At 35.9% G+C, this 25,838-nt stretch overlaps 1 protein-coding gene and 1 pseudogene across 1 annotated transcript; one reads left to right on the top strand and one right to left on the bottom strand.

Moving 5' to 3' along the window:
* Positions 1-8,670: 8,670 nt before the first annotated feature.
* Positions 8,671-12,871, bottom strand: LOC127627197 (glucose-6-phosphatase catalytic subunit 1-like). The gene is made up of 5 exons (XM_052103481.1): positions 12,584-12,871; positions 12,373-12,482; positions 12,164-12,272; positions 9,899-10,014; positions 8,671-9,622 (listed from the first exon to the last, which is right to left on the bottom strand). The coding sequence occupies exons 1-5, from the start codon at positions 12,811-12,813 to the stop codon at positions 9,120-9,122; spliced, it is 1,068 nt and encodes a 355-aa protein (XP_051959441.1). The 5' UTR covers positions 12,814-12,871; the 3' UTR covers positions 8,671-9,119.
* Positions 12,872-15,968: 3,097 nt separating this feature from the next.
* On the top strand, positions 15,969-20,224 carry LOC127627232 (glucose-6-phosphatase catalytic subunit 1-like; annotated as a pseudogene).
* The last annotated feature ends 5,614 nt before the right edge of the window (positions 20,225-25,838 follow it).

A 25,838-nucleotide genomic window follows, 5' to 3' on the forward strand; every position in this document is an offset into this window, starting at 1 on the left:
TGTCCATTATGGACCTAAGTGGTAGCTTTTTTTAAATCTGATACTGCATAAGCATCAAAATGAATGTTGTTGTTAATCATTGACATATCCGAGGCTCTAATAATCAAAGAAAAAAAATTCTGCTTAGCATCTATTAAATTGAAAATAATTACTATTTTTCATTTTTTCCTAAAAAAACAACAGTGGCATTATGTAAACAAACCAGCGTTTAAAGGGTTAAAATTCTAAAAATGAATGAATGTTTGGTCATTATGATTAGAGCTGATGCTGGTTAAAAAAATTATGTCAGTGAAAGTGGAAAAAAAATATAAATCTATAATATTTTTATGACAGTTTTTGGACATGGCCATTTTTGTCCATAATGAACCTATGTGTAACTTTTTTTAATTGATGCACATTTTTAAATGGGCGTATGGGGTCACTCACTCATTTCACAGTTAATGAACTGTAATCTGCAGTTCAGTACTATTCTAATCGTTTTGTTGATTGTTGAGAGAATTTACTGCTATATATTGTGCTCTCTAGTGCTTTTGTCTGATTGCATTCTTATTGATCATTCTTTTATAGCTGTGAGGGTGTGATAATATAAAGACACAATTAAATTCATACACGTCACGTACCAATTGCAAAACATGCTCTGGTCAATTGTATGTTCGTAAGTTGCGTTTAAAACACGTTTAATTATTATTATTATACTGTAAATATTAATAAAAACATTACATTTTATTTGTGGTCAGTGGTGCCGTCTACTGGTCAAGAATGAGAAGCACCTTCACACAAAACTGGAGAAAAAGATAAGAAAAGAAAAACCTAACACTAAGGAGTCTAGGCTATTTTAATGGCGATAATATGTCTGTTTGTTCATACAATGCACACAAATGGTTGCTATGGTGACCAAAACTTTAAAGCTCCAAAAAAGCACACAAAAAGAGCATAAAAGTAATCCATCCAACTCCAGTGGTTTAATCCATGGCTTCTGAAGTGATCCTATCGATGTTGGGTGACCAAAATATAACTCCTTTTTCACTGCAAATCTTGACATCAGCATTCTCCTTGGCGATGATGATTTTTCTAGCTCAATTACACTTCTCTGCGCTTGTGTCAAGCACTAGGAATCATGAAAAGGAGTTTCAGTCTGTTCTCACCCAAAACTGATTATATTTCTTCAAAAGGCATGGATTAAACCACTTGTCTAATGGATTTTTTTTTTTTAATGCTGCCTTTATGTGCTTTTTGGAGCTTTGAAAATTATAATTTTAGTTTGAATTATTCCTTTAACACATACATTTCAACAATGTACAGTAGCATTTTACTCATCACAAAAAAAAAAACCAATAATGTCTCTAATGGTATCCTCTAGACAACATGCCACCAATAAAAGCCAACGCATTACCAGTACAGACCCACCCGGACCATTATAGTTTCCATTAAAACCAATATAATTAGCATTAAAACCATTATAATTTCTGTGAGGATTTCTGCTGGGGTTTTTTCAGCAGGGATGTCTTTAAAGGTATAGTTCACCACAAATTGAAAATTCTCTCACTATATACTCAACCTCATGCCATCTCAAATGAGTATGACTGTCTTTCTTCAGCAGAACACAAACAAAGGTTTTGAGAAAAAAATGTCAGCTCTGTAGGTCCTTACAATGCAAGTGAATGGTGATCAGACGTTTGTAGCTCCAAAACATCCCAAAAAAGGAAACATAAAAGTAATCCATATGACTCCAGTGGTTTAATCCATGTATTCAGAAGAGATATGATAGGTGGAGGTGAGAAACAGATCGAAATGTAAGTCCTTTTTACCATAAATCTCCCATTTCACTTTCACTTTCAGATATGAAAGTAAAACTAAACAGGTACCACATGTGGCTTTCAGATTTAAAGAGGAAAGTTAAAGTGGAGATTTAAGGTTTAAAAAAAGGACATAAATATTGATCTGTTTCTCACCCACACCTATCATATTTATGGAATACTTTTATGTTTCCTTTATGTGATTTTTGGTGGTAAAAATGTCTGATTACCATTCACTTGCATTGTATTGACCTACAGAGCAGAGATCATAATTTTTGTTCTGCAGAAGAAAAAAAGTAATACACATCTGGGATGGCATGAAGGTGAGTAAATGATGAGAGAATTTTCATTTTGGGGTGAACTATCTCTTTAAATAATGATATAATAAACAACTTGCTATAGGTTGATCAGAATTCACAGGCACACACACACACACACACACACACACACACACTTCTTACTTGTGGTTGTCCATCGTAGTCAGATGATGACCATCTTCTCCTTTATTTATGAGTTTTTTGGTGGCTGTACAATCCAATCCTTGACTTGCAGATTCGGTTGCATACAGAACATGTATGTTTGGCTGGGGGGGCAGGTTTAGCTTTGTGTCTTCTGTTCCTTTCTCACTTGAAGCCGTTGATTACGATTTTCCTAAATTTTTCCAATCCCCTTTATGCACTCAGATCGCCAGAGCAAACGACAGACAGCAAGGTCTTCTTCTGCAGATGGTTTGATATTGCACTGCTTCAGTGTGGTTCATTGTCAGAGATTGAGCTGTCTTGTTTCATGTCCAGCCTGATGATCATGGGAAGATCGGAGATGTCCCTGTCCTGCGTGTGATGAGACAGGGTCTAGAGGCAGTGCACTTCATTAGCTCTGTTCTAGAGGAGGGACAAGAGGTCCACATCAAGCTGAGGAGATGTTAGACAGTTAGATAGCTGTTCACCTGCTGTCCATTGATGTTGCTGCTGTAGAGAATTTTATTGGAAATCCAAAGTCTTTATATTGCCTTTTCTTACGTAAACTCATAAGACAAAAATTTAGATACATGCAGAAAAAAGGTTCAATGAAATGCATACATTTATTTGTATTTTTTACTTTTATTTTTAGTCAAATTTTATTTACAGTAATATTTTTTTTTATTTATTCAATTAATAAATAAAGAACTCACTAAAACATTAACAAAATGACTTATAGCAAAGTGTCATAGACAGACAGACAGACAGACAGATAGATAGAGAAACAGATAAATAGATAGATAGATAGATAGACAGACAGACAGACTGAGAGACGATGATGGATGGATGGATGGATGGATGGATGGATGGATGGATGGATGGATATACAGACAGACAGACAGATGGACGGATGACGATGAAGATAGATAGATAGATAGATAGATAGATAGATAGATAGATAGATAGATAGATAGATAGATAGATAGATAGATAGATAGATAGATAGATAGATAGATAGATAGATAGATAGATAGATGGATGGATGGATGGATGGATGGATGGACGGACAGAAGGATGGACGGATGGACAGACAACGATGAAGATAGACAGACAGACAGACGGACGGACAGACGGACGGACAGACAGATGATACTAGATAGACAGACAGACGGATGGATGGACGTACAGACGGACAGATGATGACAGACAGACACACAGAAAGATAGATAGACAGATAGATAGATAGATAGAACTTGTGGGCCATGATTTTGCCACATTATTCAGTTTACTTACTGAAATAAATCTGTGTTTACATGCTTCATTGGTTATTAAGATTCTGGGATCAGAAAAAGGGAAAAATAATAAAACCAACCGGATTTTCGGTTTAAATATTCAGAGAAGAATAATCTCTGACAGCCTTTTTCAAGTAAGTGTAGTTCACCTAGTTCTAGAGTCAGGTAATGTCCCTGTTTCTCCTCTAGTTTGCTCTAACATTTATCTGTGTGATCTATTAGAACGGGGCAGATGAGCATATCGATGCAGTGGACAAACTACAGAAGACGGTTAAGCGTCTTCAGAATGTAAGCTACTGAATAACCAAGCATTTTAAGTAGCAGCAAACAAGGATTACTATTTTACTTTGTCAATTATTCATTACCCGGTGTGTTCCTCTGACAGAGTAATCTTATTATCCTGAGGGAAATGGCAGTTTCAGATGTGTATGATTTTCTTTCTTCTGCAGAACACAAACAAAGGTTTGTAGAAGAATAATTCAGCTCTGTATGTCCTCACAATGCAAGAGAATGGGTAAAATGCTCCAAAATGCATAGATGATGGCATAAAAGTAATCCAAAGACTCCAGTGGTTAAATCAATGTCTTCAGAAGTGATATGATCGGTGTGGGTTAGAAACAGATGAATGTGTAAGTCCTTTTTTACTATAAATTCTCCTCCCTGCCCAGTAATTGGCAAAATACAAAAATAATAAAATTGACTAAAACAAAAGTAGATGAACATGGAAGTGAAAGTGGATATTTATAATAAAAAGTAAATATTGAACTTTTTCTCAACCACACCTATCATATCTCTTCAGACGACATGGATTTATCCCCTAGAGTCACATGGATTCGTTTTATGCTGACTTGATGTCCTTTTGGAGCTTCAAAATGTTGGTCACCATTCACTTGCATTATGAGGACCAACAGAGATGAAATATTCTTCTAAAAAACTTCATTTGTGTTCTAAAGAATAATGAAAGTTGTTCACATCTGGGATGGCATGAGGGTGAGAAAATAATGAGAGAATTTTCATTTTTGGATGAACTTTCCCTTAAAATTTTCGCTAAACATTATTTGTATCATGTTGTCCATCGTGCAGATGTTGCAGAGTCTAGTGCATCATCAGCATTAAAAATATTTTAATTTATCTGGACATGTTAAACCTAATGTTTAATAAAACCTTTAGACAACAACACAATCTTTTTAGTAATACAGTAATACCCTACTACAGAACATGTGTAATGTTTATTTTTGCCTTGTTTTTTTCAATTGGCATGGAGGACTTGAAAACTGTTTTGTTTAATAAATTCTTCAATTCCAAATGAGAGGAATGCTGTCACCTCCTCCTCTCTGTTATTGCATTATATTAGCTTTGTAGGCTATGTTAACATAATAGCCAAAATATTTGGACATACGTGAATGAGAGAAATAAAAAGTAATCCTGGAATGTGTTTAATTCACTATGCACAGTATCAGGCAATATGTAATTACTTAAACATGTTGACTGAAAATAACTGAAATATTCTAAAATGAATTGATATTGTATCAAATCAAAATTGGAATCTAATTAAATCAAATAAAAATGTAAAGAATTAGCTTATCTACTCTTTAGCAAGAAGGTCCCCGGTTCGAGTCCCATCTTACCCAGGGCATTTCTGTATGGATTTTGTATGTTCTCCCTATGTTCGTGTGGGTGTCACAGCCAAAAACAAAAAGGTTAAGTGAATTGCAGTCTCTAAATTGCCAGTATGTGTGAGTGAGAGTGTGAATGTGTATATCTGTGTGTGTTAACTCTGTGATGAACCAGGTTGTTTCCCAGCCTTCAACCCGAGATAGCTGGGATAGGCTCCAGCACTACCCGCGACCCTACATAGGCCAAGTGGCTATTAAAAATGGATGGATGGATTTGGTGTGCTGAATTTTTAAGGTAAGGACAAAAATTTGTCATAGCCAAACTCCCAAATATTTGGTATCTCTGAAAAGACCAGGGTGTCCTTTAAAGACACATGAAGATTTAATATTGTGACGTATGTGCTAAGAGCAACTTAAATAACAAAAGTTCTTTATAAAAATAAATTACTGGATCTCAGGAGGGCAATGACCTTTAAAGCCTGATGTATCAAAAATGATTTATGGTAACACTTGATAGTGTGTTAGTGACTATTTTATTAAAATATTTTCACTTAGACATTTATTTGGAATTTTGTTATAATTTAATGTACACTGATTGTAAAGCGACCTTGAGCTTTTTGAAAGGCGTTTATATGGGGACCAACTGGCCCCCATCTTCACTCAGATCTTCAGTAGATCACTGGAGCAGTGTGAAGTCCCATGCTGCTTCAAACGCTCAGTCATTATCCCCGTCCCTAAGAAACCTAAAATCACAGGACTTAATGACTACAGACCTGTCGCCCTGACATCTGTGGTCATGAAGTCATTTGGGAGACTGGTGTTGGCCCACCTGAAGGACATCACTGGACCCTTTCTGGACCCCCTTCAATTTGCTTATCGAGCAAACAGGTCTGTGGATGATGCAGTCAACATGGGATTGCATCATATCCTGCAACATCTGGACAGACCGGGGACATACGTAAGGACCCTTTTGTGGACTTCAGCTCGGCTTTCAACACAATCATACCAGATATACTCGGACTAAGTTAAACCAACTCCCTGTTCCCACCTCTACCTGTTAGTGGATTACCAGCTTTCTGGCCGGACAGGCAGCAGCTTGTGAGGCAGGGAAAATTCACTTCCACCACCTGTACCATCAGCACTGGTGCCCCCCAGGGATGTGTGCTCTCCCCACTACTCTTCTCCCTGTACACCAATGACTGCACCACCAAGGACCTCTCTGTCAAGCTCCTGAAGTTTGCAGATGACACCACTGTCATCGGCCTCATCCGAGATGATGATGAGTCTGCATATAGAAAGGAGGTTGAACGGCTGGCTGTCTGGTGCAGTCAAAACAACCTGGAGCTGAACATGCTCAAAACAGTGGAGATGATTGTGGACTTTAGGAGGAACACCCCAACATTGTCCCCCCTCACATTTCAAACAGCACTGTGGCAGCAGTGGAGTCATTCAGGTTCCTGGGCACTACCATCTCACAGGACCTGAAGTGGGAGATACACATCGACTCCATTGGGATTATTGGTTGCCCCCTGCCCCCTTCAAGAACTATACACTTCCAGAGTGAGGAAAAAGGCTGGTAAAATCACTCTGGACACCACTCACCCTGCCCACTACCTTTTTGAACTGTTGCCTTCTGGCCGGCGCTTCAGAGCTCTGAACACCAGAACCGTCAGGCACAGGAACAGATTTTTCCCTCAGGCCATCCATCTAATGAACAATTAAATTGCCCCATTGAGCAATAATTATGTGCAATACACAGTTTAATTTTAATTTAAATTTATATTATCCAACTTATCCACTTCTGCCATTACTTACATTGCTCTGTACATAATATACTGTTTTTTGTTCTTTATATACAGATTGTATTAGATTTGCACTACGTGTGTGTATGTGGGTATGTATGAAGGTGAGTGTATGTACGTATATGTATAATTATTTATTTTGTGTTCTTTTCTGTGTTTAATTACCTATGTCTTGCTGCTGTTTTTGGTATTGATTGTATTGTTGTAGACTGGAAGCTCCTGTCACCTAGACAAATTCCTTGTATGTGTAAGCATACTTGGCAATAAAGCTGATTCTGATTCTGATTGTGATATATATATATATATATATATATATATATATATATATATATATATATATATACATTATTATTACGTGTTAAGGAAGGGATAATGTTCTGTCAGCCAGTTATCGCACAATGAGAGAGATCAGAGTTTTCTGTTGGTGTTGATTTTGCGAAAATGCCCGTCTGCCTCCTCATTATCCAGGCTATTATAAGACTACTTACCAAATAAACAAATAAATATACATGAAACATTGATTTGAGATGAAAATATTTCATTTCCTAACCTCCCAAAGGCGTGAATTTTTTCCTCATCCCACTTGAGTGCAAACCATGGCCTTATTGAAAACTACCGGCATCGGATCCATTCACGATCATTCTGGAGTCTGAACTAATCACATGCCAATCAAAGAGGGAACCTTCTTGTATGGTAACCTTATTGTTACTATTATATATATATATATATATATATATATATATATATATATATATATATATATATATATATATATTAATTTCTTTTTATTTTGTTGTATACTTGATATGTTTAAGCCAAGAGTTTTCTGGGAGATGCCATATGTGTTCAAACGTTGATTGGAAATGTCTTTGTAATATGTTAAACCTCAAAGACCCAGTGTTGCAGAATTGCAATGTTTAATTACATTTTATATATATATTTATAAAATAACTATGAATTCTCAATAACAAGTAATTAAATGTCCCAAGTTAAATAATAAGCTGCTTTTGATCAAACAAACAATCAAGGGCAAAGGGCTTATGGGTATTCCCACAAACTCAGTTATGTACTTGAGTTAGTAATACTTAAAACCTGAATTTTATGGATTTCTAAGCCAAAGAAGTTGAAGGAAATCACAATTACAGACAAGTAAGTGGTGTAACATGCACTCTCTTTGGTTCGTTGAAGACTAGACATAATGCTGCCTTCTTCATGCAGGAAGGCCTGCAATGAGAGCATTACAGTAGTCCAGTCTAGTTATGACAAGTGACTGAACAAGAAGTCATGTGGCATGTTCAGAGAGGAAGGGTCTTATCTTCCTGATATTGTAGAGTGTAAATCTATATGATCTTGCGGTCGTTGAGATGTGGTCTGTGAAATTCAGTTTGCTATCGCTGGTTACCCCTAGATTTCTGACCGTTTTGGGAGCCGTTATTGTAGTTGAACCCAGCTGCACGGTGATGTGGACAAGGAGTTCTTTCCAGTATCACCAAATTCACCTTATAAATAATATTTTGTATTGTACATGTTAATGCAAATTAAATAAAGCTAAAAATGTATTAAATATGTATGTTTCTGAGTAAAAGCTATTTATTTTATTACGTTATGGTTATTGAGCCAACAAATTACTTTTTTCAGTGTATGCTTGGGTCTCAGAGAGTTAAATGTAGGACAAAGGAGGAATACAGGACAGGGTATATTTTCAGTGTTTTATTAAAAATCGCCTAAACATTTTCCAAAAATAGAATAATAAAGAAAGTATTTCTAAATTATATAATCCTTAGGAGAACACAATTTGTTCTCCTGTATATATTTATTTAGTTCTCAAAAAAGAACTTAAACTTAAGTAAAAACACTTACAATTGTCAAATACCAGAACTTTTCTTGTAGTTCCAAAAGTGCTAAAATATAAAAGTTATACAATTAAAAAAAAAAAAAAGAATGTACAAATACAAAACAATACTTGCAATATAACAGTCCTCAATTTAAACTCTAGTTCTCTGCATCCCTTTTCTTTTAGAAAACACATTTCAAAAAGTCAAAAGTTCATTTCAGCATTGTTCCTTTGAGTGATGGGATGAATAATGAAAATGAACTAGTCTGAAATACTGTAGTTGCGTAGTTGTCTTACAGTCTTGTATAGTTCTTTCCCACTTTAAAGCTGCTTCTTGCTCTGTAATCCAAGAGATCCAGACACGCAGTATGGGATGATACTGACCGTGGCGAGGGGAACAGTGGCACTCTTGCAGAAAGACAGCAGATAGAAGAGAGCAGCCGTGTGTGTTGGAGGCTTGATTGAATCGAAGAGATGCAGCAGGAAGAGAGAGGCTACGATACAGGCGATCTTGACGTGTACACTGCTGCTCTTCTTTCTCTCAGTGTACAGTGGGGAGTGAAGACCGAGTCCCAAACCGAACAGAGTACCCATGTTCCTCAACAGGCTGGCAAAGGGGCTGGTGTCCATGTGGACCCAGGCAGGATTGACGCACCATTTCTGAGCTTTCTCAAGGGTCCACAGGAGATCCACATCAAGCGCTTTAAGGAGCACATAGAAGCCCACGGCAAAAGAGAGAAGGAACAGCGTGATGTTAAGGTAATTCTTCAGACTGGCATTGTAGATCCACCTCTGTCTGTTGAAAGCCTCTGCAACAATCATGCCTGGGAAGAAAAAAACAATAATAAATAATTACATTTTACCTCCACAACAGCTTTATTCATTTATTTTGTGTTCCTGAAGCTGGGAGCGTTGTGCTAACAATGCAAAGGTCATGGGTTCAATTCACAGGAAACACACAATTCAATAAAATGTAGTCTCAAATGCCACATAAGTCGCTTTGGATAAAGCATCTGCCAGATGCATGAATGTAAAAGTTTTCAGGTGGACAATATTTTAAGATTAATCTGCAGATGGATGGTTTTGTGATGTATTCTGACCTGTAATAACACCAGCGATAACTTGATGGGGGAAATGGGCAGCAATGAAGACTCTTGAGAGACATACACAGACCTGGACTGTCCAGAAGAGAGTCCAGAGTGAACCACGCAAGTACCTGAATAAAAAAATAGACAGAATAATGTATCATAAATGCATTGTTTTGCAGTAGAGGCATGGCAGTTTTCTCATAACTTACTTTACAATCAATTATCTGTATTGAAACAAAATCTCTTAAAGGAATATTCCGGGTTCAAAACAAGCTGAGCCCAATCAACAGCATTTGTGACATAATATTGATCACCACAAAAAAATTATTTGGACTTTTCACTCATTTTCTTTAAAAAAACAAAACAAAAATGGAGGTTAAAGTGAGGCACTTACAATGGAAATGAATGGGGCCAATTTTTGGAGGGTTTGAAGGCAGAAATGTTGAAAAATTATATATAATTTCACACAAAAAAGGTAAGTGAGCGATTGTATAACACTAAACTCATGTTACATACATACTGTGCTGTTTACATGTTGTGGCTGTACTTTTAAAAAAGTATTTTAAAATATACGGATTGGCCCATTTTTTTTCCATTCCTATTGCCTTACTGTAATGCATCACATTGCTTTTTTTTTAAGAAAAGGTGGGACAAATCAAAATTGATTATTGCGGTAATCAATTTTATGCCACAAATGCTGTTAACTGAGCTCAACTTGTATTAAAACCTGGAATATTATTTTTATACCCTGTCAACACCTGTCCATTGACTTTATGTCTCAGAACAATTTGAGGCAGTCTACACTGTAATCGTCGAAGTGAACATTAAAGTCATATTCCGGGTTCAGTTCAAGTTAAGCTCATTTTACAGTTTATGTGACATAATGTTGATTGTCACAAAAATTTATTTCCACCTGTCCCTCCTTTTCTTAAAAAAAAAAAAAGCAAAAATGGTAGTTACAGTGTGAGACTTACAATGGAAGCGAATGAGGCCAATCCGTAAACATTACAATATTCACTGTTTCAAAAGTATAGCCACAAGACAATAACAATATGTGTGTTAACATGATTTAAGTGTAATAAAATGTAATAAAAAGTTATTGCCAATTTTACAACTTCATTGCCATGACAATGTAATGCATAAAACCTTAATCCCTCAAATAATACACAAGTTTTATCAAATGAATTAATGTAAGTGGTTTTATAAAATGATAAACTTCACATTTCAGACTTTAAACCCTCCAAAAATGTGGCCCCCATTCAATTCCATTGTAGGTGCCTCACTGTAACCTCCATTTTTGCTTTTTTTTAAAGAAATGAGGATGGAGTTGAAATTCATTTTTATGGTAAACAACATTATGTCACAAATGCTCTCAATTGACGTTTACCAATGGTTAAATAGGTGAATAACCTGTTCCTGCTTTATTTTAAATTGAAATCCACTAGTAAAAACAATGACTTGTCATTGTCATGTGGTTGGGGAAAAAAATAATAAGAAGAAGATCAGAAAGAGACAGAAACAGTCAAAAGTTATTTAAAAATACAGCCTAACGAATACAAGTCATGGCAAAATACATTTGCACATATCATTTTTGGTAAGTAAAATAATTATATTTAATATGGATGGGTTAATAAAAGTTTCTGGAGTCACAGTGTGTCAGAAATTGAATGGGGCATCCATCTACTATCAGTTCGACACAACTGAACTCGCGCATCCAGTGTCACTGATTATAATGGGAGTGATTTACATTTTACTTGACGCATCAGGGTTTTACATTGGGGCCCAATATGTCCGAGACCTCATTAAAATCTTGGATTAATATCTCATTTAAACCTGAAAATAAATTGCATTTTTTGGGGATTTTGTTAATGTAAAATATATAAATGTTAAGATCTAACACTAATAAGAAATATAAAAATTCTGCACTATTTGTAACTAATCAAAGTAGTCACCTTGAAATCTAATTAAATTTGTTACAATGGACAAAAGGCCACATTGCCTTGCTTCCATTGAAGCACATAGGGTGCGGTTTCATAAATTCTCAAATCGTGCTGAGATAACATGGACCATCAGATGGAGTCCATGCCAGTTTGAGAACTTTGTGTGAATTTTTCACTCAAATTGTTATGCTGATAATATTCTTTGTAATAAATAAATATAAAAAAGCAAAATCAAAACAGACACATTTTCAATAATGGTCTCAGACTTTTGGATCCCACTGCATCATTCAGCATTCAGTAACTTAAATTGTGATTCACTAATTCTAGGCTGACTTACAAGCTCTTAGATGATGTTTTCTTCTCTTTGCTCAGCATTATGGCAAGGATGGAGGTGACCAAGGCATAGTAGACACCAGCAGCACCCATAGCATGACCAGATGGGCTACCTGCATGAAGAAGCACCTAAGTGATGAAGGTGCTCTTTTGATGGTTGATGAGAAAAGTACTACAATGTGATCAGATACTCCTATAGTGAGAAAGACGCACCTGGGCCAGTCTCACAGGTCATGGGGTACTGCTCGATGTGTGGAGCAGAGCTGTTTGTGTAGTAAGAAGTCTCATGGACCCACCAGTATGGACGTTCTCCAAACAAGATCCTTAAATGGACAAATCAAATGTCAGTTTTTCAGATTCATCATTAAAATGATATTGTTATTAACTTCTTGTAGTGAAATCCTTTAATGGTCCATATGCTTACCATTTGAAGACCATATTGAGCCAATCTCCAATCACAGCCACCCAGATAAGTTTGATGCCAACTGATTCTTTTAGATGGAACCAGATGGGAAAGAAGATGAAGAAGGTGTTTCTCAGGTCTGCAGCAAAGGAGACAAAAAGAAACCATCCCTGGGCGTCTTTGTAATGGGTTTGCAGGTATTGGGTGCTACTCACCCCAAACCCATGCAGTGTATCCATTACACTATCCATGATGTTCTCAAAGGCAGGTTGACTCTTTGTTGACGAGCTAGTCAAGAGTGATAGTGCTCCACCCCCTGCTTTCTGTTATATACTAGCAGGCCCACCACCACAACGCATGGACAAAATGATCCTTGAACCTTGCACATGTGTAATAAAACATAGAAGGGAACAGAAAAAAAGAAAAAAAATCGTTAAAGTTAAGAGCGTGTTTGTCCTGTCGGGAGAGATAATGTACAAACAAGTTCATGAGAGAATGGACGTAGAAAAGACGTAGCAGTGGATCAGTGAACTCCTGTGACCTTAGAAACACATCCAGACTCTGTTTATTGGTTACTGATTTCAATGAACATGTGTAACTATGTGTGTACTGTATGTGTGTGTGTGTGTGTGTGTGTGTGTGCGTGTGTGTGTGTGTGTGTGTGTGTGTGTGTGTGTGTGTGTGTGTGCGTGTTTTTGTGATTTACGAGGACAATTTTGTAAGTTACAAACTGGTAATTACAAGGTTATTATGCTATAAATGTGATTTATGAGGACATTTGTAGTGTCCCCATAATTCAAATCGCTTAAAAATCATACTAAACAATGTTTTATTGAAAATGTAAAAATGCAGAAGGTTTTCTGTGAGGGATAGGTTTAGGGGTTGTGTTAGGTTTAGAGGATAGAATCTATAGTTTATACAGTATAAAAGTCATTATGTCTATGGAAAGTCCTCATAATGATAGGTAGACCAACATGTGTGTGTGTGTGTGTGTGTGTGTGTGTGTGTGTGTGTGTGTGTGTGTGTGTGTGTGTGTATTTATCACTTTGTGGGGACCAAATGTCCCCATAAGGATAGTAAAACCCGAAATTTTTGACCTTGTGGGGACATTTTGTCGGTCCCCATGAGGAAAACAGCTTATAAATCATACTAAATTATGTTTTTTGAAAATGTAAAAATGCAGAAAGTTTTCTGTGAGGTTTAGGTTTAGGGGTAGGGTTAGGTTTAGGGGATAGAATATAAAGTTTGTACAGTATAAAAACCATTATGTCTATGGAAAGTCCCCATAAAACATGGAAACACAACATGTGTGTGTGTGTGTGTGTGTGTGTGTGTGTCTTATAGCTTTTGTCATAACGTTGGTTATGATTTGTAAAATTTGTGAATAAAATTTGTGTACAAAATTGGTGAATCTCAACAAAACAAGAAACAAAACATTATATATATATATATTAGATTATAGATAGACAGACAGACAGACAGACAGACAGACAGACAGACAGACAGACAGACAGACAGACAGACAGACAGACAGACAGACAGACAGACAGACAGACAGACAGACAGATAGATAGATAGATAGATAGATAGATAGATAGATAGATAGATAGATTTAGTTTTCTTTTTAGATTTTTTTCTCAAAACAAACACTTCTGGTTTAATTGATCTGTATCCTTTGTCATTTGTGACTTTTGGGAAAACAAGGCCAGAAGTTCATCAACAATTCTGAGCATCCGTTTCCTAAGATAATCACAGGATAACATGTAAGATGTCACTCTCAGACAGGCATTCTTTTACTGCTTGCATAAGCCATCTTTTATTTGCATTCCATTGCATTGTTTATATGTATGTTACATAAGTGAATCAATCATTCAATTGATCGGTGATGTTTAAAAGACTGAAGTTGAACTATACTCAGTGCAGGGCTTTTGGCTAGTTGCTAGACATTGCAGTTAAAGTACTACTTTTTAAGGTTTAGTAATTTACTAAGACCTGGTTCATGTAGTTGGAATAGGCTTGACAAATTTTATCAATTAAATGTTTTTTACTGATTTTAAATTTTATTGTTTCAGTTCACAGCCCCAAAATTTTTCAACAATACAAAATCTCAGAGGCCAAAACAAGAAAGGAATATTTTTTTCTATATACAGAGGGACAAAATGTGATTGTTCATCCCAAACCAGTCATATCCATTCAATTTGGGTCAGCATTAAATGTGTCACTCTTAGATGCAGACGTAGATCACAGTGACATCACAGTGGGTACATCTGACGACAAAACCAATTATTGTGGCCACTCATCATTTTATCAGCGTTTGCGCCACCAGCATCACCACAGGCCAAAGATCATGAGATCTGTGGGCCCTTGAGTTCACCAACAGACATGCAAACAAAACAAAACCACCTAGCCTTAAAAAAAGTCCAACTGGAGCAAAAAACTGGGGTCTGACAGCAGGATGCCTTTGAATATCTAGTTTGATCTCCTGCGCCATGGTTTGTGGCTATCCTCACTGCCCTGATTACTCCATTATCCCCACCTGTGTGTCATTCCCTCGTTTAATCCTAAGTGTGTATATATACTCTTTAGTTTTGTCAGTCTGGGTCAGTCCTTGAATTGTAATGTCTGAATCGTGATATTTGAATTGTATTGTTATGTTTGCTCTACTCCAGTGTTTGCTCTACTCCAGTGATTGTGAATAAAGGATCTAAAGTTCCTACTCCTGCGTCTCTTGTATCCAGTGACACCCAAGCGTTACAATTGATGCAACGCGCTACCAGTTGAGCCATGAGGGAAAGTAATTGCTGTTGAGTCGTTTCAAATATGTCCGATGGGAGATAGGGCAAGTCAGTGAGTCGGCATTCTGTTGCCGATCCTAGGGTAATGGAACTTTCGGAAAAACATGCCAACTTCCCGTGTGATTATGTTGCCAAAACTTTCAAGTGTCAAAAAGACAGAAATGCAGCATAAAGTTTATCTATACAATACAAGTGGTTTAACCCATGTCTTCTACAGCAGAAACGATTACTTTGGGTGAGAAAAAACACTTTACATTTTAGAGGTATCCCGAAAAACTCAACTTTCGACTTTATCGTTTTAACTCGCATGTATTTTCAAAATAGCCCAGATGAGTGTGAAAAATGTGAACTTGGAGGGAAAAACACGGTGTCTGGTCTGTGTATCCAGCACACTCTCACAGCAAAATTGTAAGGATTCGTACGACTTTTCTACATTTGGCTAATTCGTATAATATCGTACGACTGCATTCATCAGCAAGACTGCACTTCACAACAGCCAATGACGTCGCTGAACATCGTTTCCATCCAACACGTGAAAATTACTTGCTTCTGTCACATACAACAGCTTCCTATCGTGTTTACACACTCTACTGATCGGTTAGGTTAGGATAATGGGTTTGCGTAAGTGCGTAATATTACGAAGCATGTCCTTAATGCCTCGTGTGCAGAACTCGCACTTACTTCCGCATTAGACACCGGGCATTTGCACGTGATGAAATCGGGCGAATTTATACAAATGAAATGGTAAGAAATCATACGAAACAGCCAACTCGTAATATCTATATGAATTTACATGAGATCGGGTTGGTGTAATGCATCCTCACACATGCGGGGAAGTGTGTGAATGTGCTTCTCTCATGAATGCACCAAGAAGATTGTGGATGTCAGGATTTTTAGCGAATTAGGAAAAAAATATCTTTGTCTCACCCAAATTGATCATGTCACTTTAGAAGACACGGAATAAACTACCCAAGTTGTATGGATTATCTTTATGCTGCCTTCATGTGCTTTTTTGGAGCTTGAAAGTGTTGAACCAAATTGACTTGCATTATATGGACAAAATCACATCCAAAATGTCTTAATTTGTAATGAGAGAATTATCTTTTCTAGGTCAACTATACATTTAAGTCTCTTACAATTGCCCCTTGTTAAAAGTGCCACCGGAGCATTTCAAAGAATAGCATTAAACTACATTCTGCATTTCCTTTGTGTAGTTATTCTTTCTTAATATGCATGGTCATTATCGTAACATTAACTTCCCCAGGGTGATACAAGAACCCTCCACTTTACATCGGGGTCTTTGGGGCTTATTTTTCAATAATAGCCAGTTGACTGTACATTAACTTATACTTATTTATTTATAAAAGATTATGCCATACACGAGTTACAGCTTTCTCTCCACATGAAGTCTTGCACTTTTTGTAGTTGTGCAATTTAAGCAAGGTTGCTCTTCTAATCTCTCATGTGGAAATGGGTCTTATCATAATGTTCCAGTTCAAGGGCCATTTATGAATGAAGTCATTCATATTACTTTCTAGTACTATTAAACATTCTCACAATTGTTCATTCATTCTTGACCTGAATTGGTATTCTGGGCCAATTAAAATGGCATACATATAACCTGTTCTTTGTGCTTCCAAAATAATCCATTCTAATTAGAATTGTATCTAAATGGGTGTTGGTATTTGGCATCAGTTGCCAGTTTGTCAACAGTTGATACTTAAATGAAACCTACTCTATTAAATGTCCTAAACTACCAAAGCACAATGTCATTTTTCCATGGGGACTCAAGGGTTTATCTTTTTCACACAATCTATGACATCATTAGATTTTTCTGTTATTTCTAAGGCTAAAACCTTGTTCAGCTTTCGTCCCATACTTACTGCTAATTTTTGTTTGGTTCTTCTCTTTCAGGGAGCCCATCGGGTCTTGCCACGGGCTCTGCAGGCATTGGGTACGTGATGGTCACAGCTGTGCTTTCCATTTTCGCTGAAAGAAAAATACATTTTCTATGTTATCGGTGAGTTTGAAACAAGGGAACAGATCTGTGCCTGGATTGTTCCTACGGTATACAGTATTACAGTATCTGACAATAATCTGCTTTTAGGTTTTTTACAGCTGATGATCTGGATGCTGCTGAGTTTGGTAGAGTTACTGGTGTGCATGTCTAGAGTTTATCTGGCAGCCCATTGCCCACACCAATTGTCAGTGGAGTTATTTCTGGTAGGTCTCTTCTTAATTCATATAAATGATATGAAATGGTCACCCAAAGTGAGTATTATTTACTCACCCACATGTTGTTCCAAACCCCTATGCTGTTAATTTTCAATGGAAGATAAAATAACTTTACACAACTCTTTTCTATAAAACAACTGATAGTGACAAGGGGCTTTCAAGCTTCAAAAAGGACAAAAAGTCACCATGAAAGTCCATACAACTTGTGTGCTTGTATGCTATATAATCCAAGTTTTCTGAAGCCAAACAGAGCTAAATGTAGGTCATCATTCATGGAAAATCTTAATCTCCATTCTGCATACTTGGAGTTCTGTGTTTGGTTATAACAGAATCATTCAGTTATTAGCTTCGGTGGAGCAGAAGATGTGGGTCTTTTCCGCACACAGACACTATTGTATGGCTTCAGAAGACTTGGAATATACAGTAGAACAAGAGTCATATTGACTATTTTTAAGGTGTTTTTTCATGGTGATTTCTAGATATTCATGTCATTTTAACATTTTCACAATTGTTTGTACATTTGGATAGAGATTGCAAAGTATATTGTGAACATATAAATGCCCACATTAATGCACAGGCTTTCCTGGACTTAAACTTATTTTAATCTGAATACCTGAATTATTATATTTAATATATACTATATTTCAAATGTATTGTAAAGGCATTATAATACGTTAGTAATGTTTAATAAATACACCTTATAATATGTTATAACTTTGAAATAATTGTTAGCACAATTATAGTACATTATAATGCATTATAACACAAGCAACATCCAATTTTATCTGCAGAAGTTATAATGTATTACATCTGTGTGTAATATATATATATATGTATATATATATATATATATATATATATATATATATATATACTTTAAGTATAGTTACAAAAGCAATATCTTAAGAAGAAGAATAAAAGACATTGCTTTTGTGACTTTAATTAAAGCATACCTATTTTATAAAATAGGTATGCTTTAATTAAAGTCACAAAAGCAATGCCTTTTATTCTTCTTAAGATATTGCTTGTTTAACTTAAAGTAGGCAAAGACCACTCATAATATGATCACGTCAAAAAAAGTTATACTTATCTATGAGAAGTTAGAACTTATTATAAGTTCGTTACAGATCTCTAAGCAGGAACCAGATAACAATCAACAGACTTTAAAAAAAACACTGAATTAACATAAACAAAAGCGCACACACATGAACACTGCTGCGTGCGTGCATGTCTCTCTCTCTCTCTCTCTCTCTCTCTCTCCTCCACTCTCCCTTTTATCTCTCTCCCACTGATTAGCAACTCAGCACCGGGCGTGCATCCTCACGGCCCGGCCACGCCCTCCTCCTCATCACAAAAGTGTATTATGAGACATTACGAATGCAATATATTGCATTTATAATGCCTTTAGAGTCCATTATAAATATGGGCCTCATAGAATGTGTTACCAAATATTGATTACAATAAGTCACAAGATTTTTATCGTGATTAACCACATATTTTCAAAGTGCTGAAATGTGACTATTATATACTTGTTTTCCTGTAAAAATGCATTTGTTCCTTCTTACAAATGAAAAGAAAACAATATGTAATTATGTTTTATTCACATTTTCCAAAGTAAGCATTCCAAAGTACAAAGACAGAAATGCACTAAAATAGCATACTTCAAGTAAGATGAAATATTTTCAAAAGTCTAAGTGGGAGCTTGACTAATTGAAAGAACTTGTTCCCGCAGGTTGCATATTCACTGCAATGGGCATCAAAACTCTTAAAACCTCATCTTCCACAATATTAAATTGCCAGCAGGCTCTGGCTATGCACGTTGCTACAGCAATCGTGAAGCTGCATTAACATGATTTGCATAATTTTTTTTTGTTTGTGTCCTTTTTAGAGCTTGACAGACATGGTTACTATGAACTGTTGTTGAATGAAAAGAGTTGCATAAATATCCTTCAATATATCTTCTGTTGCATTCCATTTCTTTAACCTAACAAAGCATCAATGCTGTATGTTGCTTCCAGACTCTCACATCTGTGGCTCTTTTATTGTTAGGCTTAATTGTGGCAGAAATATGTTCTAGAGTGCAATGGATCTATAGTGCTAGTCTTCATCATCACTCTGTTCCTGCTGTTCTTTGCGGTAGGCTTCTATGTGTTGTTAAAAGCTCTGGTGTGGATATGCTGTGGACATTGGCAAAGGTCCAGAAATGTTGCATCAATCCCGACAGGGTCCTTCTGGACACCAGCCCCTTTGCCAGCCTTCTGAGGAACATGAGAACACTTTTTGGTTTGGGGTTTGGTCTTCATTTGTGCTACAATGAACGCAAGAAAAACAGCAGCACCCCCTTCAGGGCAGGATGTATTTGTGTGTCATTGGTACTGCTACAGCTCCTGGACTCTTCGAACAACCAATTACTTTTCTACCTTCTGTCATTCTGCAAGAGTGCTGCTGCTCTAGTGGTGCCCACTGCACTGGATCCTGCTGTGATATCTTGGATTTCTCCAAAAAGCAAACGTGAAAAAGACATGGAGAATCGTACATCATACATCAAGTTTGACTAACATGTTTTAGCAAAGCATCTGCTAGTGCAAATTTCTCAATACAAATGTAGTGGTAGAGAAAACCTTTCTGGCAAGCACTATACTGATACAAAAATACATCAGAGTGCATTTATAGGATGGGTAGCTACAAAACTGGCATTTAAACTGTTGACTGCACACTCCTGTGATTTAAGTATGTTGTATAAGTGGTTTCATCGTCTATGTCAGTTGTGCTCAACTGGCTTTGCTTATGTAAACAGATTAGATTTAAAAAATCAAGTGACAAACCAACATAGTCCCAAAATTGTTTTTTTTGTACAAAAGTAAAAGAAAATGCCCTTAGTCAAATATTGAAATGCATTAATATTACAGTTTTGAAGGATTAGGAAGGGTCATGCAACCTGTCAGTGTTGGCCAGATCATTTTGCACCAAAATACAATAGTTTTATTGCACACCCAGCCTTCATGTCAACATCAAAGAACTTATCAAAAGGTTGATGAGAAACATTTATTTTGCTATTCTAACTATGCTTTATTAACTAGATGCAGTTTATTATTTGCATTTTGCATTGTTTTTACCTGCTGCAAGCAACCCATTTTTGAGTTGCTACCCACCAGTTGCAAACCCCCAGTCAATGGACCTATATCTCCCTATAAGTAACTATTGAAAAAGCCACTCTGCATTAATAGATAAGTATATCTAAATAGCATTACCGGAGCACTTTTACAAGATCACATTATGACATAACTTAGATTTTTCCAAGATTACAAGCAAAGATTTTTCCAAGATTATTTGATCTTGTTGTTGGCAAGTCTTCATATTATGGCACCTGCATATCTTGTTATCTGTGAATGGTTTTAAAGCAGGCTGGCTCATTCACTAAATAACTTCATGTTCAAAGGTCCTTCAATCATGCTCTGCACATAAGGCACATGCACTGTACATTGTTCCTGCTGACTGTTGTCTTTGGGGTCATTTGACCCTATGTGAGTCACAGTGCCATTCACCTATAATAATTACCAACCCAATTACACAAACAATGGAACACAAAGCAAATTCCACACATTAGATTAGATTTATTTCCTACAGATAAAAGGTATTTTAAATCCACAAAAACATATTCAAGCAATGTTAAGTTGCAACCCCCTTTTTCATTGTTTCATAAACAATTCAGATCACATATTTAAACTGTAAAAAGTGAAAACAAGCTGATTTTACCTTTATGATATATTTATACCTGATTTGAACCTTTAAAAAAAAAAATTTTTTAATGAATGCAGTCAGGTTTACCAGCTAATTATTTTTTTTTTACTGTGTAGGTACGTCCAGTACACAAAGACCTGTTTCACTTAGACATTATAATAAAACATTTATAAACTTGCAGCCAAATATTAGTGTTTACTGTAGCCTACTAAAGTAGGACATATCATGCCATCTTTTTTATTTAATACTGTGACACAAAGAAATATACAAAGGCATAACTTTGAAACTTCTGAAATCATTGTAGCATGCATGTCTTTCACTTTTGCTTATTCCGGACTATTTTAATTGCCCACATTATTGCATATAATGGGAGTATAAATGTTTATACTTAGAGATAATGTTCCTTTCCATTTCGCTTCTGCATTGCAAACTCACCACAAGTGTTACATTTGGCAGACAGTAAGTTCTGGGGCAGTGGCTTTCTCTGTTCATTAGTGAAAAGCAATGAATTATGCATTGCATTAACCCACTTAATCTCACAGTTTTCTCAGTGGAACAAACTACTGTACATGACTTTTCTATTGTTATTTTATATATTTTGTATCATAAATGTATCATAGCGTTCTTTTGATATGGGGTTTTTCCATGGTTGATTATTAAATTATTACATTTGACCCCCCAAATATATGTGTGTGTGTGTGTGTGTGTGTGTAAAACAATTTTAATATAATATTTTACTTGCTGCACATTAGTTAATTTCCATCACGAGGACTGCATTTAAATGTTAACAAGCTTTATAATTTTCTGTTTTTTATACATGCTTAAATTATAATCTGCCATAAGTGTTTGTGATGGGCGTACTAGGGCAAAGGCCAGAACATTTTGTTTATGTGGTTGGTGGCCTGGAGAATATATCCAGTGGAGAGCTGCCCATTACATCACAGACTGCACAAACAGCCTTATCAATGTTTTTCACTCCTAACTGAAGGTTACACGTTGAATGTGTTCCACAAGGCACAGATCTGTCCCAAATAATGCATAATAAAGTTGTTATTTGGTCACTTGCAATTAATGCATACAAATGCTCATGTCCTAATTTGTTCTTTGCATGGAGTAAATAAAAGCATTTCATAAAACAACCCAGAGATTGCACTTTAATTTCATGGAGATCACCTTTACATTTTGTTTAAGTATCAATGTTGGACTCAGATGTTTTCCTAACATTCCTGAGGAGAACTAAAAAGAGACACAATTGTTCACATAATAAGAATATAGAGCTATCATGTCAACGTGGATGGCATAGCTCAGATAATTTGGTGTTGAAAGAATTTGATGAGAAATGTTCATTTTGAAATTATTTAAACTTTGCAGATTTTGTTATCTTGGCTAATCTGCGCGCTGTTGGAGACATTGTTGATGATCTCTAGTGGAGACACATTTGAAATTACTGGAGCATTTTTCTCAGGAGAAAAATATAAGAACAAGGATATTCAAGTTTAATATCCATTTGCTATTCATTTTGTTTTAATTGCCTTCTAAAGAAAAACAATTGAGATATAAAGCTCTCAAATCTGTACTGTAATCATGTGATACTTTTTCCTACCACCTGAATAATCCACTTCTTATCATTCTTTATCACTGTACTCGTTGAGTAGGTCTCTTCCTCTTTGAACACACTGATATAAAAGATCTGGTCAATGGACTTCTTCATGTACAATAACACAAGTGTGTTAAGAGGAAAGGTTAATGACTAGTTGACCTGTTTCCAGCCAGTAATAAAAGAGCACTCACTTACAGGTCCACTTGCCCTCAGTTGAGTGGTCACCCTTGTTAGCTGACGTAGTTGAAAGCAAAGTGGCACAATCAAGCATAAACATAAAAGTTGAGCAACAGTTGTCCATGCGTAACAGTGGTGACACTCACAGACCTGCTGTGCATGTGAGTGCACAGAATGTACAATGGACAAAAGGTGAGCATATGATTTTTTTCTGTTTGTTTTTCTTGTAATAAATGTTTTAACAATTTACAGCTTTGAAAAATTAAATTTCACGTCATGACTCATGAGATTACATAATTATTTATTGGAATGAAAACCTGCTTTTGTTTTTAATAAAATATATAATGGTAACACTTTACAATAAATTTACATTTGTTAACATTAGATAACAAAATTAGTTAAAGCAGGACTTCTTAATATTTTTTGGTTAAAAATTAACAAATTGCCATTACAGGGTTGGGGATTAACCAGGGCTGGACTGGTAATCTGTCATACCGGGCATTTTCCCGGTGGGCCGACAGAAAAGGACAGCGAAAAATCTACCAGTGCTGAAGATGTAATCCAAAGTATTTAGAATACATTACTGACATTACTGATATTTGCGGAAGTTAATACTCCACCCCTGAGTAATGTCATCAACCAACACCTCAACCAATGTGGTTCGAATGATGGATGTGTGACATAGTCACTACGATTTTGGGAAACAGTAGTAAAAATTAGTTAATTTCTACAACGATGCATCACATTATGGTGGTTACACTGTGAGTTACTCCGTTGTATCAAAAACGCACCCCAGATAAGCTCAAATCATGACATTCATCCACCAGAAGAGCAGTGCTGAAACACGACTAACGTAAAGTGTTCTTCTGCAAATTGCTTGCAGTATTAACTTTCAACCACAAATGTCGCTAGAGAGCACAAAGTTACATGAAATGCCAAAAGACATATTGTAAAAAGCATTTTTTTCAGACACTTAAGAGATCATCCAGGTCATCCATGGCAGGTTGCTCTCCCTTCTTCTTCACTTCCTTAAGCATCTGCATTTCAACAGTCATTACAATGTTATACTACATTTATGAATGTATGAATTAATAATAACACGTGTCATTATCTGATATCATAACATGTGTCTGAGTTTGCATCTTTCACTATGAACAGATTAAATATCCAGGGACTAACTTCAATGTACTGCTCATATTCTGCCATGCTGTCTTCCTCCTCTTGTTCCCGGTCCCTCCAACTATCAAAGTCTACTAACAGCCATGCCCCATAAAATATTTGGACAGTTAAATGAATTCATTGTGTCAGAAATCAAAATACCAAATCAAAGGATGCTAGGTATTTTCTCATAACCAGATAACTTTAGCCATTCTTGCAATTAATTTAAAATAAGTAGTCCCAATGTATACATTTTATACATTTGAAGTCATTCCCTACTTCTCTGGTGTCCTAAAGTAAACGCAGGAGTAGTACAGTACTATGGTCATGTTTCTAACATTTGATAAATCAGAAAGTGTTTGAAAAGTACTGTATATCCATTGATTTATAATAAAACCTAAAAACAAATACATAAAAAAACTCTTCTATTGTGTTTTGCTTAAAAAGTTGGTGTTCTATAAAATAATGCCTCTTTGTTTGATTATTTTGTTACCTAATGCAATAGCATTGTTTATAAAGGGATCATTCACCCAAAAATGAAAATTCTCTCATCATTTACTCACCCTTATGCCTTCCCAAATGTGTATGACTTTCTTTCTTCTACAGAACACAAATTAAGAGTTTTAGAAAAATATCTCAGCTCTGTAGGTCCATACAATACAAGTGAATTGCGACCTAAATTTTTAAGCTCCAAAAAGCACATAAAGGCAGCCTAAAAGTAATCCACACGACTCCAGTTGTTTAATCCAAACCTTTAGAAGCAATATGATAGGTATGGGTGAGAAACGGATCAATTTTAAATCCTTTTTTACTATAAATTCTCCTACCTGTCCCATAGGTAGCGATATGCATGAAGAGTGCTGCTATAAAAAAAAGATGAAGAATGTGTAAGTGAATGTGAAAGTGGAGATTTATAGTAAAGAAGGATTTAAATATTGATCTGATTTAATCCGTTATTTCTCTTTCCTGTGGGATACTCTTACTAAGAATATTTTTTATTTAATTCTAAACATAAATAAATTTGTTGCATGATAACGAAACTTGATTGTCTCACCTTAGAGTAATTTTTGTGTTCTGGATGTCTACTTGAACATCTTTTGAGTTTTGAACGATGAAGTTGATAGTGATGTACTTTTTCCGGTCATACCATAACGTTTGGCTGGTTGACTTAAGAAAAGATTCCATTTAGACAATTACGAAGTATTTCTCTTGAAATTACAAACCTTTGGATTACTGTCTGAAAATCTAAACGAACCACATATTTTACATAATAAGTTCAGTTTTCATTGAAAAAATCACATGTAATGTACCCCCATGATACTTACATGTGGTTTCTACCATTTCTAATAATCAAGTCACACTTATGAGTTCGCCAGTATAACAATCTTTGGCATCTTGACTTTTTGTAGAGTTGACATAGCCCTTTCTTTCTTATAGGCGGTGGTGGAACACTTGGAAAAATCAATATATATTCTTTCCTCACCCAGACAAGGAAATTCTCTTTCACCCAGACACTCTGTTCCTGCCTGTGGAGTAGATCACTTGAGAAGAACAGATCAAAACCTTAAAG

The sequence above is a fragment of the Xyrauchen texanus genome, chromosome 33 (genome assembly GCF_025860055.1).
Source record: "Xyrauchen texanus isolate HMW12.3.18 chromosome 33, RBS_HiC_50CHRs, whole genome shotgun sequence".
NCBI lineage: Eukaryota > Metazoa > Chordata > Actinopteri > Cypriniformes > Catostomidae > Xyrauchen > Xyrauchen texanus.